The sequence below is a fragment of the Trachymyrmex septentrionalis genome, unplaced genomic scaffold, assembly GCF_001594115.1.
Source record: "Trachymyrmex septentrionalis isolate Tsep2-gDNA-1 unplaced genomic scaffold, Tsep1.0 scaffold31, whole genome shotgun sequence".
NCBI classification, from domain to species: Eukaryota; Metazoa; Arthropoda; class Insecta; order Hymenoptera; family Formicidae; genus Trachymyrmex; species Trachymyrmex septentrionalis.
In genome coordinates, this window is record NW_017305474.1 from 13,831 (window position 1) to 29,817 (window position 15,987).

Here is a 15,987-nt window from a genome sequence, read left to right on the forward strand (position 1 = left end):
AAATTATTAGATCGTTTAAATTGAAACTTTAACCAGTTTTTGGTATGATATAAATAAACATATCTGTCACATAATAAATATTTACATAAAATTATTACACTTTGTATTATACACATAAAATTTATGCATAATGTGCATTTTAATAGTAAATTTTTCTAATGTTATAACTTATCAATCTTTTCATTAATGTGTTTCGTGGATCTTTAACTAGCATTTAAAAACGTGCAACATTTTATGTATACATATTCATCTAATTATCTAAATTTATGAATATGTATACGTATAAATTTATACATATGCAATATTTTTACTCCAATGACGAATTTATAAAACAGAATGAGAATCGCGATGCTTACCGATTCTTCTCACAAAACATACTCGTGGAAAAGATTATATGTTATGTCTTACGCACATAATAAACGGAACAGTAATACCAATATATCATACAAGGAAGAGGAAGAAAAAATCCTCTTTTACCCTTCGTGGTTGTCAGTATGGCTATAAAATGCACCCCTCAACTTCATGACGTGGATCGCTCTTTCCTTGGAAGTTGAACGCGCAAGCGCCTGACGTGACTATGTGTTCTCGACTTTCGGTCCTTTCAGTACTACCTGAGCTTCCGTGCTTTAACGATGCGGAAATCACCCTCTACTCAAAAATCAAATCCGGTAGCGACCGTTTACGATCACGAGAAATACGTGCAGATAAGTATCCAGCAGATCCGTTGGTTACTTAAGTCAATTGGCATTTGGCCCAATTCATTCAAATCCTCTTCTTCGATAAAGAAATATGTGCGCGTGCTAATAAACGCAATTTATCTCGGTATGGTGGCTTTTCTCTTCATTCCGTGTGTCTTCTACGTCGTGCTCGAAGTCGAAGATGTATATAACACCTTAAAGTTCACCGGACCGTTGTCATTTGGTCTGATGGTTACCATGAAGTACTGCTCGCTGGCCTTTCATGGGAGAGATATTCGTGTATGTATCGAGCACATCAAGACCGATTGGAGGAATACATGGTATCATGGTGATCGCGTGATTATGACTAGAAACGCGGAATTCGGCCGTCGTCTTATAATAATCAATGCGTTCATCGCGTACGGCGGTATCACGTTCTATCACATCGCAATGCCATTGAGCGTGGGTAAAATCACAGAGAGAAATAGTAATCTGACGTATCAGCCACTGGTGTATCCGGTCGCAAGGATGATCGTCGACACGCGTTACAGTCCAATTAATGAGATTTTCTTTTGGACTCAATTCGCATCGGGTGTCATTTCGCAAACTGTCGCGACCGCTGCCTGTAGTTTGACTGCCGCTTTGGCAGTACATGCTTACGGCCGTCTGGAAATTCTCATGCAGTGGATTTTACATTTAGTGGATGGGAGAGAAGATTTTTCTAATAACGTGAATGAGAGGCTAGCCATAATTGTGCGACAACATGTGCAAATTTTGTGGTAAGTTCGCTATTCAGGAAATTACAATTATTTTTTTCTACATATTGTTGCATATTCAAAATTTTCATTACATTTTCATTTTTAATTTCCTATAACATTTGAAGAATATCGTGTTAAACTATTAATCATCTCATGCTTTTCTTTTCGCTATAACTATCATTACGTATCATAGCAGCCTTTTTACACTCAGTCATCACGTCAATTGTAGAAAAGAATCCAAGACATACAAATAATAGTTTCGAGGTTTATAGATCACTTAATGGATCTGAAATAGATAATTTGATTTTAATTTTGTTATACGTGATCTCTATGTTTACGAATATTCCTTTAAATCTTGCAATCAATAGCATTGAAAAAAGATGGCATTTAATAACTTTAAAAACAAACATACTATTGAACGAAATTGTTGAAACTCTAAAATTTATTTTCACTTCGACCTTCTTTACGTTCAACGATAAAATTTATCAATAAATAAAATTGTAAATAAAATTTATTCGGCATCCATAGTAATACATAACAAACTCAATTACAATTTTTCACAAGATAATGACGATTCAATCTCGAACACTAAAAATAATAATGTCAAAAAACTTTTTGTGATACCATATATACCCAAAGTCTAACTCTGTCACTTCGTTTTTCAATAGGACAATGTTCACGATTGGACATAGTTAATTAAATAAATTAAGCTTTATTAGAGTTCAAAAAAATAAATTAGACAAATTTCAGAATCGAAATGTAGTTTACAAGATCAATTGTGAGGATTGCTCTGCGTCTTACGTGGGGCAAACCAAGAGACAATTGAAGACGCGTATGCACGAGCACAAAAGTAACATAAGATGGGACTCTTCTGTAGATATTTTTGTTATTAAACAACTGATTACTAAACAAATGATTTCATCATTTTGCACTCACATTATGAAATAGGAGTTCAAGACTTAAAGACATATCTTTTCCGTTGCAACTATTTGAAATGTACCATCACAACGAATGTAATGTTAATCTTTTGATATCGATCCTTTGTTCAATCATTGCTGAAGAACCTGTGTGTTCCAAAACGTACAATTTTATATGTCATTACTTTATGTTCTTTGTTTAATATATTTATGATATACTGTTTTTTTTTAACTTCAATTGGCTCGTGCGCGCGCGCAATTATAGATCGTTCTTTTATAGATTTACTATCATTACGATTGTAACAATATTTTTTAAAAACAAGAAAAGTTTATTGATAAAATCACTCGCACAAAAATGATCATAAAAATTATATACTGTTTTTATCTTATTTTGTGATTAATTGATTGTTATATTTCCAATCATACGTGAATTATTTTGCAGTTTTATTAAGTTAACAGAAAAAGTATTACGCCAGGTATCTCTTGTGGAAGTTGTAGGCTGTACGTTGAACATATGTTTCACTGGATATTACGCAATTATGGTAGGCAAAATATGTGGCAAAACTCTTCTAATAATATTAGAATACGGTTGATGTATGCAAAATATGTTTTCAAAAATAAAATATCTTAATTACAGGAATGGGATAACGACTTTGCAATATACGTAACATACATTGTTCTGCTTATGAATTTCACCTTCAATCTTTTCATATTTTGCTACATAGGTGAACTTCTTGCTGAGCAGGTACTATTTCGTACCGCAAAAAAATAAAAATAAAAATTGTGTCTGCTGCTAACGAAAAATACACATATGTGTAATACATATAATAAAATTAATCAATTTCTTCAGGCTCAAACGAAATAAATCAATGTTGAATCATTGGCATGATTCAACATTGACACATTTAATAAATTAATAAATCAATCCTGTACGTAGTGCAAGAGGGTTAGTGAAATATCATACATGATCGATTGGCATCATCTACCAGGAAGGAAAGCTCTGGCTATTGTACTAATGATTGCGATGTCTAATTCATCGGTTAAACTTACTGCTGGGAATATCATTGAATTATCTATGACCAGTTTTGGTGATGTAAGTATTTATATAGATTAATAGTAAGTTTTATAAAATAAATTTTTAATTGCACATGACTCATAAACATTTATTAAACAGGTGATTAAAACATCGGTTGCTTATTTAAATATGTTACGTACACTAACTACTTAAAAATTTTTCATAGTATTGAATTATAATACTGATGATTGATATAAATTGTATTTGTTGCAAAAAATAAATAATAATATCAAACTAGCAATATATAATGTAGAAAAAGAAACAATAATTAAAACGAAACAATAAATTCATTAAAATAAAAAATAATTTGAAATGTTTATAAATTATTTCCCACATACAAAATATGTATGTTAATGTATTTTACATATTTTATATAAACTTTTACATATTTATAATAAACATAAATATTAACCAATTCTCTTTACAAAATCGCTCTTATTTCTTTATTTATTTTATTTTTAATATTCTTTTAATAATCTTAATATTAAATTCTTATTTTTTTTAAACGTATAATTATTTGTATATTATTTATATTTTGTCTCAAGAGTATATCAGATAAAATAGAGTTTTTAGTAGAGATATTTAAAGTAAAAATTCAAGTAAAACATACGATGTAATATGCAGAACAAAAGGTATATCTTTTAATGTTTGGAACTATATTTCACAGATAAAAAATTCAACATATTTTCACGTAACGTGATTTATAACTGACATCACTTATTCAGTCATTTCCTATCTTTGTTACACATTATATTGAACTTTATATGCAACAAGTTATACTGTAAATATCGATTGTGCACGGTCAGCCAACACACTTTCTTTCAGGAATAAGTCATATGGTCGCATACATGCTGCCGTAGCTACTTGATTTGCTATGGGCAGTAGTAAAGACTACTGATTGACATGCTCATGCACCGCGGATATAGTACAATGCGTTTCTGTATACCGTCCAAAATAGATATTTACAAGTAAAATAATAATTTACAGCCTTCAACTAAATTATTGGATCTTAAAACCAGTAGATGTTTAGAGCTTGATGATCGAAATTTTCGAAAACTGAAATTAACGAGTCACTCCTTGATAATTCTCACTGTGATACTGTTTATACGACATATTCTTTTTGAATAGAGGGATGTCCATTTAAAGCTGTAGGCCGTGGAACCTACAAGTCACTGGCTTAAGGGTAGTATATATTATTGCTCGTATTTGTGTTAAAAGGATCAGATACGTAAATTGAACGTTTATTGAACATATGGAGATTGATTGGCGAATGGAAGAGATCGCGAGGAGAGAATATTAAGACATGATGAGACACGCTAAAGGAAGACAGCAATCCTTTGAGGGAATCCTAAATCAACAGGAATTATATAATAATCGACAATTGTAGGTTGCCAATTTCTCCGAATTGGATTTAGATCACTAAATCCTTTTATACAATAAAAGTACATATAAAAGAAAAAACAGCGATCTCACTAAATTTGGCGAAAAAAATTAGGGAAAGAATTAAAATTTATTTCAGCTCTTACAGCAGTCACCTCATATTAAAATTTCTTTAGTGCAGAAATATTCTGTAGGTCGTATGTACCAAATGATATCTTCCTCGGAAGCGTATGACATGCACAAATAATCCTGAGTTTGCGAAATTGTGATCGAAGGCCTAACAAAAAAGATTTTTCAAAATTGAAGTCGTATTTTTTGTATAACATTTATTTTTTCTTTTTTTACAGATTCGAAAATCCTTTTCCACGATTAAAGTATACACATACGTGTATGTAAGGTTGAATTTATTCCGAGAAAGATAAAAAATTTCGAAATTGAAAGCTTAAGAAAAATTTTTTATCATTCTTGGTACAAACTACACCTCACAGACACGCATTAATGCGTATACTTTAATCTTGAAAAAGAATTTTCGAATCTGTAAAAGCAAAAAAAGTATGAAAAAATAAAAAAATAATGTAATTTAGTCGGCTTTATACAGACGGCTTTAGGATCCTCTTAAGCATTCATCATGCAAGATGGTTTTTATTATAACGAAGAAAATATTACCGACGTAATAATCGGCAATAAAACGGTTGCAATAAGTCATTTATCATATCCATTCTTCAATATGATTGTGGACACCAAATTTAACGTCAGTATATGTGGTTCTGCTTCAGTCTCTTTTTACGCTATAGTCTTTCGTCCCTCATCATGAACAATATCGAGTTAATGTGAATTGTGAAACTGGATCTTACTGGATATTTTATAACCCTATATGCCTATTCTAAGCACTTATTTAATTCTAAGGTATATCTGTCGATATAGAGAGAATGCTTTAAAAAGTTTTCAGAAATTCGAAACATGGTGCATAACATTTTTTAAAGTATTTTTATTATGTACAATGAGAAGCAAAAATGAGCTTATAAAAACTTATAAAACATTTATAAAAAAATGATTAAATATGTAAATAATTATTAACTTTATTTAAAATTATATATTTATAATTATTAAATTTATTTAAAATTATATTATTAGATCGTTTAAATTAAAACTTTGACCACGTAAATTTTGCATGATATGAATAAATATATCTGTCGCATAATAAATATTTATTACATAAAATTATACTTTGTATTATACTTTGTATTATACACATAAAAATTATAATAATGTGCATTTTAATAGTAGATTTTTGTAATGTTTACAATTTACCAATCTTTTCATTAGTGTGTTTCATGGATCTTTAGTTAGCATTTAAAAATGTGTAACATTTTTTTTGCTGATTCTTAAATAGTCTTTAAAACTAATTTCTTGTAAAACGTAATTTTTGAAAAAAATGCCAAAAAACTATAACATGTGGAAAGATTACTTTATGTTCTTTTTCTAAATGTGACATATTTGCAAAATGGCAGCTGTTGCAGCTGTAAGATATTCGTGGGGATGCTGGAGCCGCGTCTGTATTATCGATAAAACTATTCCAAATTCGGTAGAAATGACATCTTCCATTCATTTATTATTATATATAGTTGTCTTGCTTAAATATATTCATCTTATCTTATCTATTGCAACGCCATCTCTTATGCCCGTTTTCACTAATGTAGATTAATTTTAATCTCGGTTCAATTTCTCTTCGTCTTTTTTAGTTTTAAAGATTAGAAAAAGACGAAGAGTAAGTTGAACCGAGATTAAAGTTAATGTACATTGGTGGAAATGGGCATTAGAAGATCGAACACTTACTGCTAGACACAATTGTTTTATTTACTATTCCGAGTCTTCAGCGTTCATATACACATATTTCGCAGATCAATATAAATCTTTCTTTGAAAACTTTTAATCTTAGTTTCAAGTATTGTTTGTGCACGTCATACGCTGAGTGGTGCACTATCGTGTGGTCCATATGAGCAATAAAACTTTTGTATTACAGAAACATCTACGTCAGGTGACAGCTCTACGAGTTGAAAAAAAATGTAAATTTTTAATTTTTTTTTCGATTTTAGTAAAACTTATTGCAGCATTCTCAAATTTTGCGTCTATTTTAATCCTGTAAATGAATTTTTGATTCCGTTCAGTAAATTCGGAGATTTATATCGATCTGCGAAATCCCGATAATTTGGCCACTCCAGCATCCCCTTAAGCGAAATAGCTTTGGAAATTGGAGATTATACAATAAACATATGTTTGTGTGGATATTATGTTATGATGTTACGTATATCGTGAAACAAGTACGTGTGGCAAAATGTACATTTTTTTTAAGTAAAATTAGAAATTGTTATATTAGAGTTAAAATCTTTAGCAATATATATAACATATTTTCATATGTAAGAATGTTTTCGTTGAAGGAATAGAAAGATAAAATTAGTATTATATATTAATTTATATTTCTCTTATTTTGACCCTTGTATACAATGTCTACATATATTGTTATATTAGCCAGTTCGTTACTCAACAGATATCATCCTTACTTTGAAAGCATGTCTGCACTACTAACGTAAAATTTTATAAATGCAATTTCTTTATATTAAATGTATTAATTCTCATAATGGCTAATAAAAATTACGAAGTTTCAAATTTATTGGCACTTCTCCACAAAATTAAATTTTTTTTTATGTAAGAGTGAATACGATGACATAATGAGGAAACACAATCTCGCAGTGCACAAAGTATCCTACATGAACGATTGACATTGTCTGTCAGAAAAAAAGGATGTCTTGCTCTTATTCTGATAAATGCTGTGTCAAATTCGTCCGTTCAACTTACCGTTGCCAATATCGAACTGTCCATCAAGACTTTAGAAGAGTAAGTAAAACATCATTTATTAAATTGATTCACGAATACGATTTATGCATTTTCCTAAATTGGTGATTTAAATATAAATTACTTACTTGAACATGTTACGTGCATTATATGTCGACACTTAAAATATACAAATTATAAATACATTTTTGTAAAATATAATGAAAAATCTAGAGAACTAATAATTTTATAAAATCAATTAATCATTTAATATGGCATTAAAGAAAGAATAAGAATAAGAAATAAATACAGATTTAATAAATAAAAAGATGGTGTATGAACTTTGACACTTATTATAAAATGTGTACTTCTTTCGTGTCTTATTTTTGTAACTTTTTTCTCGCACTATTTACAATTAAATTCTCTAATGAATTTCAAAGCATCATTTTATTTTAAAATATTGATTCATTTAATACGTATATATTCATATAATTACATAATTTTATAAATATGTATATGTATATATAATTTAGTACATATGCAATATTTTTACTCCAAACAAGAATTTATAAAAGGAGAATGAAAAGGAAGAGGATATATTTTACGGGAAATTAAAAATAAAAATGTAATGAGAATTTTGAATATACAACACGTGTAAAAGAAGATAATTGTTATTTCCTGAATAGCGGACTTACTACAAAATTCGCACATGTTCTTGCATAATTATGGCCAGTAGCTCGTTATTAGAAAAATTTTCTCTTCCGTCCATTATATGCACAATCCACTGCATGAGAACACATAATTCACGAAGCATTGACCAATATATCCTACAAGGAAGAGGAAGAAAAAAAATCTCTTACGCTTTATTGTCAATATAACTATAAAATGCACCCTTTAACTTCATGACGTGATTGATCGCTTTTTTTCTAGGAAGTTGAGCGCGCAAGCGCTTAACGTGACTACATGTCCTCGACTTTCGGTTTTCTTTCAGTACTACCTGAGCTTCCGTGCTTTAACCATGCAAAAATCATCCTCTACTCAGAAATCAAATCCGATAGCGACCGTTTTTGATCATGAGAAATACGCGCAGATAAGTATTAAGCAGATCCGTTGGTTACTGAAGTCACTTGGCATTTGGCCCAATTCACTCAAATCCTCTTCTTCGATAAAGAAATATGTGCGCGTGTTAATGAACGTAATTTATCTCGGTATCATGGCTTTTCTTTATATCCCATGCCTCTTCTACGTCGTGCTTGAAGTCCAAGATACATACAATACCTTAAAGTTCACTGGACCGTTGTCTTTTGGTCTGATGGTTATCATGAAGTACTGCTCGCTGGCCCTTCATGGGAGAGATATCCGTGTATGTATCGAGCACATCAAGACCGATTGGAGGAATACATGGTATCATGGTGATCGCGTGATTATGACTAGAAACGCGGAATTCGGTCGTCGTCTTGTAATGATCAATGCGTTCTTAACGTACAGCGGTGCCATATTCTTTCTCATCGCCATGCCGATTGGCATGGGCAAGATTACAGAGAGTAATCTGACGTACCAGCCACTGACGTATCCGGTCGCAAGCATGATCGTCGACACGCGTTACAGTCCAATTAATGAGATTTTCTTTTGGACTCAATTCGTGTCGGGTATCATTTCGCAAACCGTCGCGGCCGCTGCCTGTGGTTTGACTGCCGTTTTGGCAGTACACTCTTACGCCCGTCTGGAGGTTCTCATGCAGTGGATTGTGCATTTAGTGAATGGAAGAGAAGATTTTTCTAATAACGTCGACGAACGACTGGCCATGATTATGCAAGAACATGTGCGAATTTTGTAGTAAGTCTGCTATTCAGAAAATAACAATTATCTTCTTTTATACGTGTTACATATTCAAAATTATATTTTTATTTTTAATTTCCCGTAGTAACATTTAAAGAATATTATGTTAAACTATTAGTCATCTTATACTTTTCTTTTCGCTATGACATTATCATTATGATTATAACAACATTTTTTAGAAATAAGAAAAGATTATTGATAAAATCACTCGCACAAAAATAATCATAAAAATTATATACTGCTTTCTTATTTATAATTATGATTAATTGATTATTATATTTCCAATCACACGTGTATTATTTTGCAGTTTTATAAAGTTAACAGAAAAAGTATTGCAGCAGGTATCTCTTGTGGAAGTTGTAGGATGTACGTTGAACATATGTTTACTTGGATATTACGCAATTATGGTAGGCACATCGTGCAAAATATGTAGCAAGACTATTCTGCAATAATATTAGAATACCGATAATGTGATACGCAAAATATGTTTTTGAAAATGGAAAATTTTTATTGCAGGAATGGGAAGGCGGCTTTGTAATAACATACATTATTCTGCTTATGAATTTCATCTTCAATCTTTTCGTATTTTGTTACATAGGTGAACTTGTTGCCGAGCAGGTACGATTTCGTACAGCAAAAAATAAAAATAAAAATTTTGTCTGCTGCTAATGCAAAATACATATGTGTAATATTTAATAAAATTAATCAATTTCTTCAGGCTCAAACGAAATAAATCAATGTTGAATCATTGGCATGATTCAACATTGACACATTTAATAAATTAATAAATCAATCCTATACATAGTGCAAGAGAGTTAGTGAAACATCATACATGATCGATTGGCATCGTCTACCAGGAAGGAAAGCTCTGGCTATTGTACTAATGATTGCAATGTCCAATTCATCAATTAAACTTACTGCTGGAAATATCATTGAGTTATCTATGAGCAGTTTCGGTGATGTAAGTATTTATATAAATTAATAGTAAGTTTAGTAGAACAAGTTCTTAATTGCATGACTCATAGATATTTATTAAACAGGTGATGAAGACATCAGTTGCCTATTTAAATATGTTACGTACACTAACTACTTAAAAATTTTTCATGATATTAATTTATAATACTGATGATTGATATAAATTGTATTAGTTGAAAAATGAATACTAATATCCAATTAGCAATACATAATTTAGAAAAAAAAAAATAATTACAAGAAAACAATAAATTCATTAAAATAAAAAATAATTTGAAATGTTGATAAATTATTTCCCACATACAGAATGTATAATGTATTTCGCATATTTCATATATAATATTTATATTAAACATAAATGTTAGCTAAAATTTACTTAACAAAATCGCTCTTATTTTCTTATTTTATTTTTATTTTTAATATCCCATTAATAATCTTAATATTAATTTCCTAATATCTTAATTTGAAACGTATAATTATTTGTATTTTACTTATATTTTGCCTCAAGAGTATTTCAGATAGAATAGAGTTTTTAGTAGAGATATTTTAAGCAAAAATTCAAGTAAAGCATACGATGTGCCAATATGCAGGACGAAAGGTATATCTTCTAATATATGGAATTATATTTAACAAATAAAAAATTTAACGTGTTTCACGGGATTTATAAATGACACCACTTATTCATTTCCTATCTTTCTTACACATTATATTGAACTTCATATGCAACAAGTTATACTGTAAATATCGATTGTGCACGGTTAGTCGACACAGCAACATACTTTCTCTCAGGAATAAGTCATATGTTCGTACATGTGCTGTCATAACTACTTAACTTGCCACAGGCAGTGGTAAAGACTAGTGATTGAGGCGTTCACAGCTATAAAGTACATTGCGTTCTTTTGGGACCCGTTCAAAATACACGGTTATAGGTGAAATAATAATTTACAGCCTTCAACTAAATGGTTCTATCTTGAAACCAGTAGAGTTTAGAGTTTGATGAGCAAGAAGATTTCATCGAAAACTCTGAAATTAACGAATCGCTCCTTGATAACTCTTACTGTGATACTCTCTATACAATACATTCTTCTCGAAGAGAAGGATGTCCGTTTAAAACTGTAGGCCATGGAACCGTTATATCTCGAAAATGTTAATTTTAGGAGGTCGCGCCCATTGACACTTTTAATCAGGATACCTGAAGAAATTACAATTTCCCAAAATATGAGAAGATTTAATCAAGAACCATAATCCGTAAAAAACATGTAGGGTCTTTAACCTCAGTATATGTGGTCCTGTTTACACTTCGGTTCCTGTTTACGCTATAGCCTTTCATCCCTCATCATGAACAGCACCATAGATGATGCGTGCGGTTTGTTCGTATTATTTCCAACATACGCACGCAACTTGATAATGTTACGGCTTAGAATGGTTAAGAAGAAACAAGAAAAAACGTCACAGAAAACTGGCGAATCTCGTCGAGCGAATCTGCAAGACAAGATTTATCATTATAAATCATGCATTATAAATTATACATTTATACTACTTTTAAACATTTATAAATGATCGAATATGTAAATAGTTATTAACTTAAATTTATTTAAAATTATTAGATCGTTTAAATTAAAACTTTAACCATGTAAAGTTTGTACGATATGAATAAATATGTATATCACATAATAAATATTTTATAAAATAAATTATTATACTTAGTATTATACATATAAAAGTTATGCATAATGTGCATTTTAATAATAGATTTTTATAATATTACAACTTACCAATCTTTTCATTTGTGTGTTTTATGGATCTTTAGTATTTAAAAAATGTGCGATAGAAAAAATTAATTTTATGAATTTTACAACTATTGTACAATGCAAGTTAAGTAATTCATGATTCTATACGCTCACTTACGAAGCACAATGTGTACTGCACGCGTCACAATTTGCATATTATCTACATATCCTTACTTGCAACTAACGGTGCAACAAGTAGCGGTTATCGATTAGCACAATGGTCCGCCTCTTGCACGTAACTCTGAATGAAGACCTGCGCAATCGTGATATTGACTTTTACTGAGAAACGGGATAATACGGGAGAAAATGTTCAGTATTTTGCGCGCATTCAAAGAACAATCATGACGATCGCAACTGATAAACCAACATCGGTTTCGTATCGCCGTAATGAACATCACGATTATAGTCTTCAATTGAATCGTTGGTTTCTAAAACCAATCGGCGCCTGGCCAGAATCGCGTGTTACCACAATTAACGAGAGACTCCTGTTGAGAATTATCCAGATAATATGCTACGCCCTCATAGCTTTCACGGTTATTCCTAGCATGATGTACTTCTATCTTGAGGAACAGGATCTCGATACCAAGATGAGATTAGTAGGTCCCGTAAGCCACTGGATTATGAGCTCATTAAATTACAGTTCTCTGCTGTGGCGCGGCAAAGATATACGTTGCTGCATCCAGCACATGGAGAACGATTGGTGCATGGTGCGCAGAAATGTGGATCGCGGAGCGATGCTAAGATACGCCAAATTCGGCCGATCTATGGCCGCATTTTGCGCCGTTTTTCTGCACTGCGGTGTGTTCTCCTACAGTGTAGTGAACAGTTTAACGCCGATAATCATCGTGGTCGGCAATGAGACTGTCTCGGTGCGACGATTGCCTTGTCCGTTTTACAGCAAGCTACTAGATACCAGCCATGATCCGACGAATGAGATCGTGCTAATGATACAATTCCTGTCAGGTTTCATAGCTAATTCTGTCACGGTCAGTGCTTGCAGTCTTGCTGGGGTTTTCGCAATGCATGTGTGCGGCCAATTCGCCGTACTCTACACGTGGTTAAATGAATTGACAGACGAGGAAAAACAAACCGCCGAGAATAAACTGGCAAACATAGTCGAGCATCATCTACGTGTATTAAAGTAAGGTATCGCTAATCCAATTATAGTAAGGCATTTATAACAATTACAATATCAAATGAAAATAAATCGTAAAATTTGAGAAAATTATGGTATTTTTAGTTTTATATCACGCTTTGAAAAAATCATGAATCAAATATGCATGGTGCAATTAGTTGGATGCACTTTGAATTTGTGCTTGCTTGGTTACTGTTCGATTAAGGTATGATAAAAATATAATTAATAAATATTTTTTTTAATATGAATGCATATACCTTTAAAAAAACGTACTCTTTTTTTAGAAAAATATTTTTGTTTCTTCTTATGATACTTTGTTTTATAATTTCAGGAATGGGATGAAAAAAACACGAAGACTATAACAACATATGGTATTCTTTTCGTAGCTGTATCTTTCAATATTTTTATATTTTGTTATATCGGTGAAATAATCACGGAGCAGGTAACGCGTGCAAGTGAACCACAAAACTGCTTGTGTTTTGGAATGTAGTAAAAATATTTAAAATATTACTGATTATTCTGCACAAAAATATTCTCATTATATTTAGTATAAAATTACTGCAGTGTAGAAAAGTTGGCGAAATAGCTTACTTTACCAACTGGTACTATTTACCTCATAAAACTGCTCTCGATATGGTGCTGATAATATCGAGATCCCGTGTTATAATTAAAATTACCGCTGGAAAATTGATTCATCTCTCCTTAATGACATTTGGCGATGTAAGTATAGATTTCTGCAACAAACATTTTTATAAAATGAGGCTTTGTTATCTTCAATACCTATCCTTCATTGTGTTTTTGCATAGCACGTATTATAAATATTTATAAATTTTTTGTTTTATAAAAAAATTTAACGTAACAAAGCTTCAAAAAAAAAGATCATATTGGAAAAAATCTCTCATAAAATTTATTTTATTTTATTTGTTGTTTCTTTCTAGGTAATTAAAACTTCTGTAGCATATCTAAATATACTTCGTACCGTAATGTAATATTATGTGAAAATACTAAATATAGGCATCAATTAAATAGATATGCAATAGGAGACTATTCTTATATTCTATTACAGTTCGAAACTTTGAGTAATGCCACTTTTCTTATCAATAATAATGTAGTCTTTATGAAATCGTCGAAATTATTATAGTATATAAAGAATTAAAGTATGTATGTATAAAGAACATACGAAATATAAATACATAGAAATACTCACTCGCTACACGCATTTCAAAGTTCATAAAATATTAAAATTTATATATTGTTATATTGTTATATTGTTATATATTTCTATATTGTTGTTGCTATTTTGTGCTCTTTTCTTTTTAATACAATATATTTTGCGAATGCATCAGAAAGCGACGCCGGAGACGAAAGCAACAAGTTGCACTATCGATCAGCATGAAATTCCGCTTTCTCGCTCGCAACGTACTTGTATTTCCACCCGTGATGTATCAATTAAAAAATTGCATTGTACGCATATGAAAAATAATCGATACAGAGCACTTTGTTTGATTTTGTTTGAATCGCCGAGTCAACGTATAGAAACATTCGCAATGACGTTATTGAAGCGACGAGTCCGATGACACTGGTCAATCGATCAAAACATTTGTGGTGGATTCTTCTTTCGCGCAGACGCTACAGCGACTAGGAAGCCAGTCTTTAACAGTCGATTAGTAGCTGTCGTGCCGTCGTATTGCTCGTAGTCAGTTGCTGTCGTGCTGTTACGTTGCCATTATGTGTCGGTCGGTGACTAAAGATCTTCACGATCACAGTGTGCAGTTGAATCGGTGGTTTTTAAAGCCAATAGGCGCGTGGCCGCAAGAACCCACGACTTCTAACAGTGAGAAAACTATGTCTCGAATTTTGATATTCATCTGCTACTTCTTGATAGCCTTCACCGTGATACCGTGCGCATTAAATATCTTTTTTGAAGAGAAAGATGTCGAACTAAAACTAAGAGCAGCCGGTCCGCTGAGCCACTGGTTCATGGGCGGATTAAATTATTGCTCTTTATTGTTGCGCAGTGCTGACATACGTAAGTGCATGCAACACATGGAATTGGATTGGCGAATTATGAAGCAATCGCGGGATCGCGAGATTATGGCGAGAAACGCGAAGCTGGGCCGATTTGTGGCGGGTTTCTGCGCAATATGCATGCACGGCGGCGTGTTTTCCTACAACATCGTATCCGGTATGACGACAGTGATAGTGTCGATCGGCGACAACCAGAGCGTCTCGATGCTCCAACTACCTTGTGCCTTTTACAACAAATTAATAGATACCAGATACAGCCCGGCAAATGAGATTGTTCTTATAACACAGATGCTGTCGGGTTTCATAGTGAACTCCACCACTGTCAGCGCTTGCAGTTTAGCTGCGGTTTTCGCTATACACGCGTGTGGTCAACTCGATATTTTGATCTTACGTCTAGGCAAGCTCGTCGAAGGTGAAGATGCGGAAAAAAATGAACCGGTCCAGAGGAGGCTGGCCAATATTGTGGATCACCATCTACGTGTTCTAAAGTAGTACTAGATTTGAATACTATATATATATATATATATATATATATATATATATAGATATAGATAATAAAATATAATTAAAAAAACATATATATG

At 31.9% G+C, this 15,987-nt stretch overlaps 4 protein-coding genes across 5 annotated transcripts in view; all 4 read left to right on the plus strand.

Moving 5' to 3' along the window:
- Positions 1 to 1,205: 1,205 nt before the first annotated feature.
- Positions 1,206 to 3,580, plus strand: LOC108749723. Its single transcript, XM_018488644.1, has 5 exons — positions 1,206 to 1,456; positions 2,795 to 2,894; positions 2,990 to 3,097; positions 3,290 to 3,445; positions 3,527 to 3,580. The coding sequence occupies exons 1-5, from the start codon at positions 1,206 to 1,208 to the stop codon at positions 3,578 to 3,580; spliced, it is 669 nt and encodes a 222-aa protein (XP_018344146.1).
- Positions 3,581 to 9,217: 5,637 nt separating this feature from the next.
- LOC108749722 (odorant receptor 85c-like) lies at positions 9,218 to 10,572 on the plus strand. Its single transcript, XM_018488643.1, has 5 exons — positions 9,218 to 9,475; positions 9,786 to 9,885; positions 9,995 to 10,096; positions 10,284 to 10,439; positions 10,519 to 10,572. The coding sequence occupies exons 1-5, from the start codon at positions 9,225 to 9,227 to the stop codon at positions 10,570 to 10,572; spliced, it is 663 nt and encodes a 220-aa protein (XP_018344145.1). The 5' UTR covers positions 9,218 to 9,224.
- Positions 10,573 to 12,581: 2,009 nt separating this feature from the next.
- LOC108749719 (odorant receptor 82a-like) lies at positions 12,582 to 14,386 on the plus strand. The gene is made up of 5 exons (XM_018488641.1): positions 12,582 to 13,381; positions 13,481 to 13,580; positions 13,707 to 13,817; positions 13,940 to 14,095; positions 14,314 to 14,386. The coding sequence occupies exons 1-5, from the start codon at positions 12,582 to 12,584 to the stop codon at positions 14,362 to 14,364; spliced, it is 1,218 nt and encodes a 405-aa protein (XP_018344143.1). The 3' UTR covers positions 14,365 to 14,386.
- Positions 14,387 to 15,089: 703 nt separating this feature from the next.
- LOC108749717 overlaps positions 15,090 to 15,987 on the plus strand; it is a 4,945-nt gene continuing 4,047 nt past the window's right edge. For both annotated transcript variants that reach the window (XM_018488638.1, XM_018488639.1), the window contains exon 1: positions 15,090 to 15,891. In XM_018488638.1, coding sequence (XP_018344140.1) covers positions 15,104 to 15,891 — 788 coding nt within the window. In that variant the 5' untranslated portion in view covers positions 15,090 to 15,103. The remainder of the gene's footprint in view (positions 15,892 to 15,987) is intronic.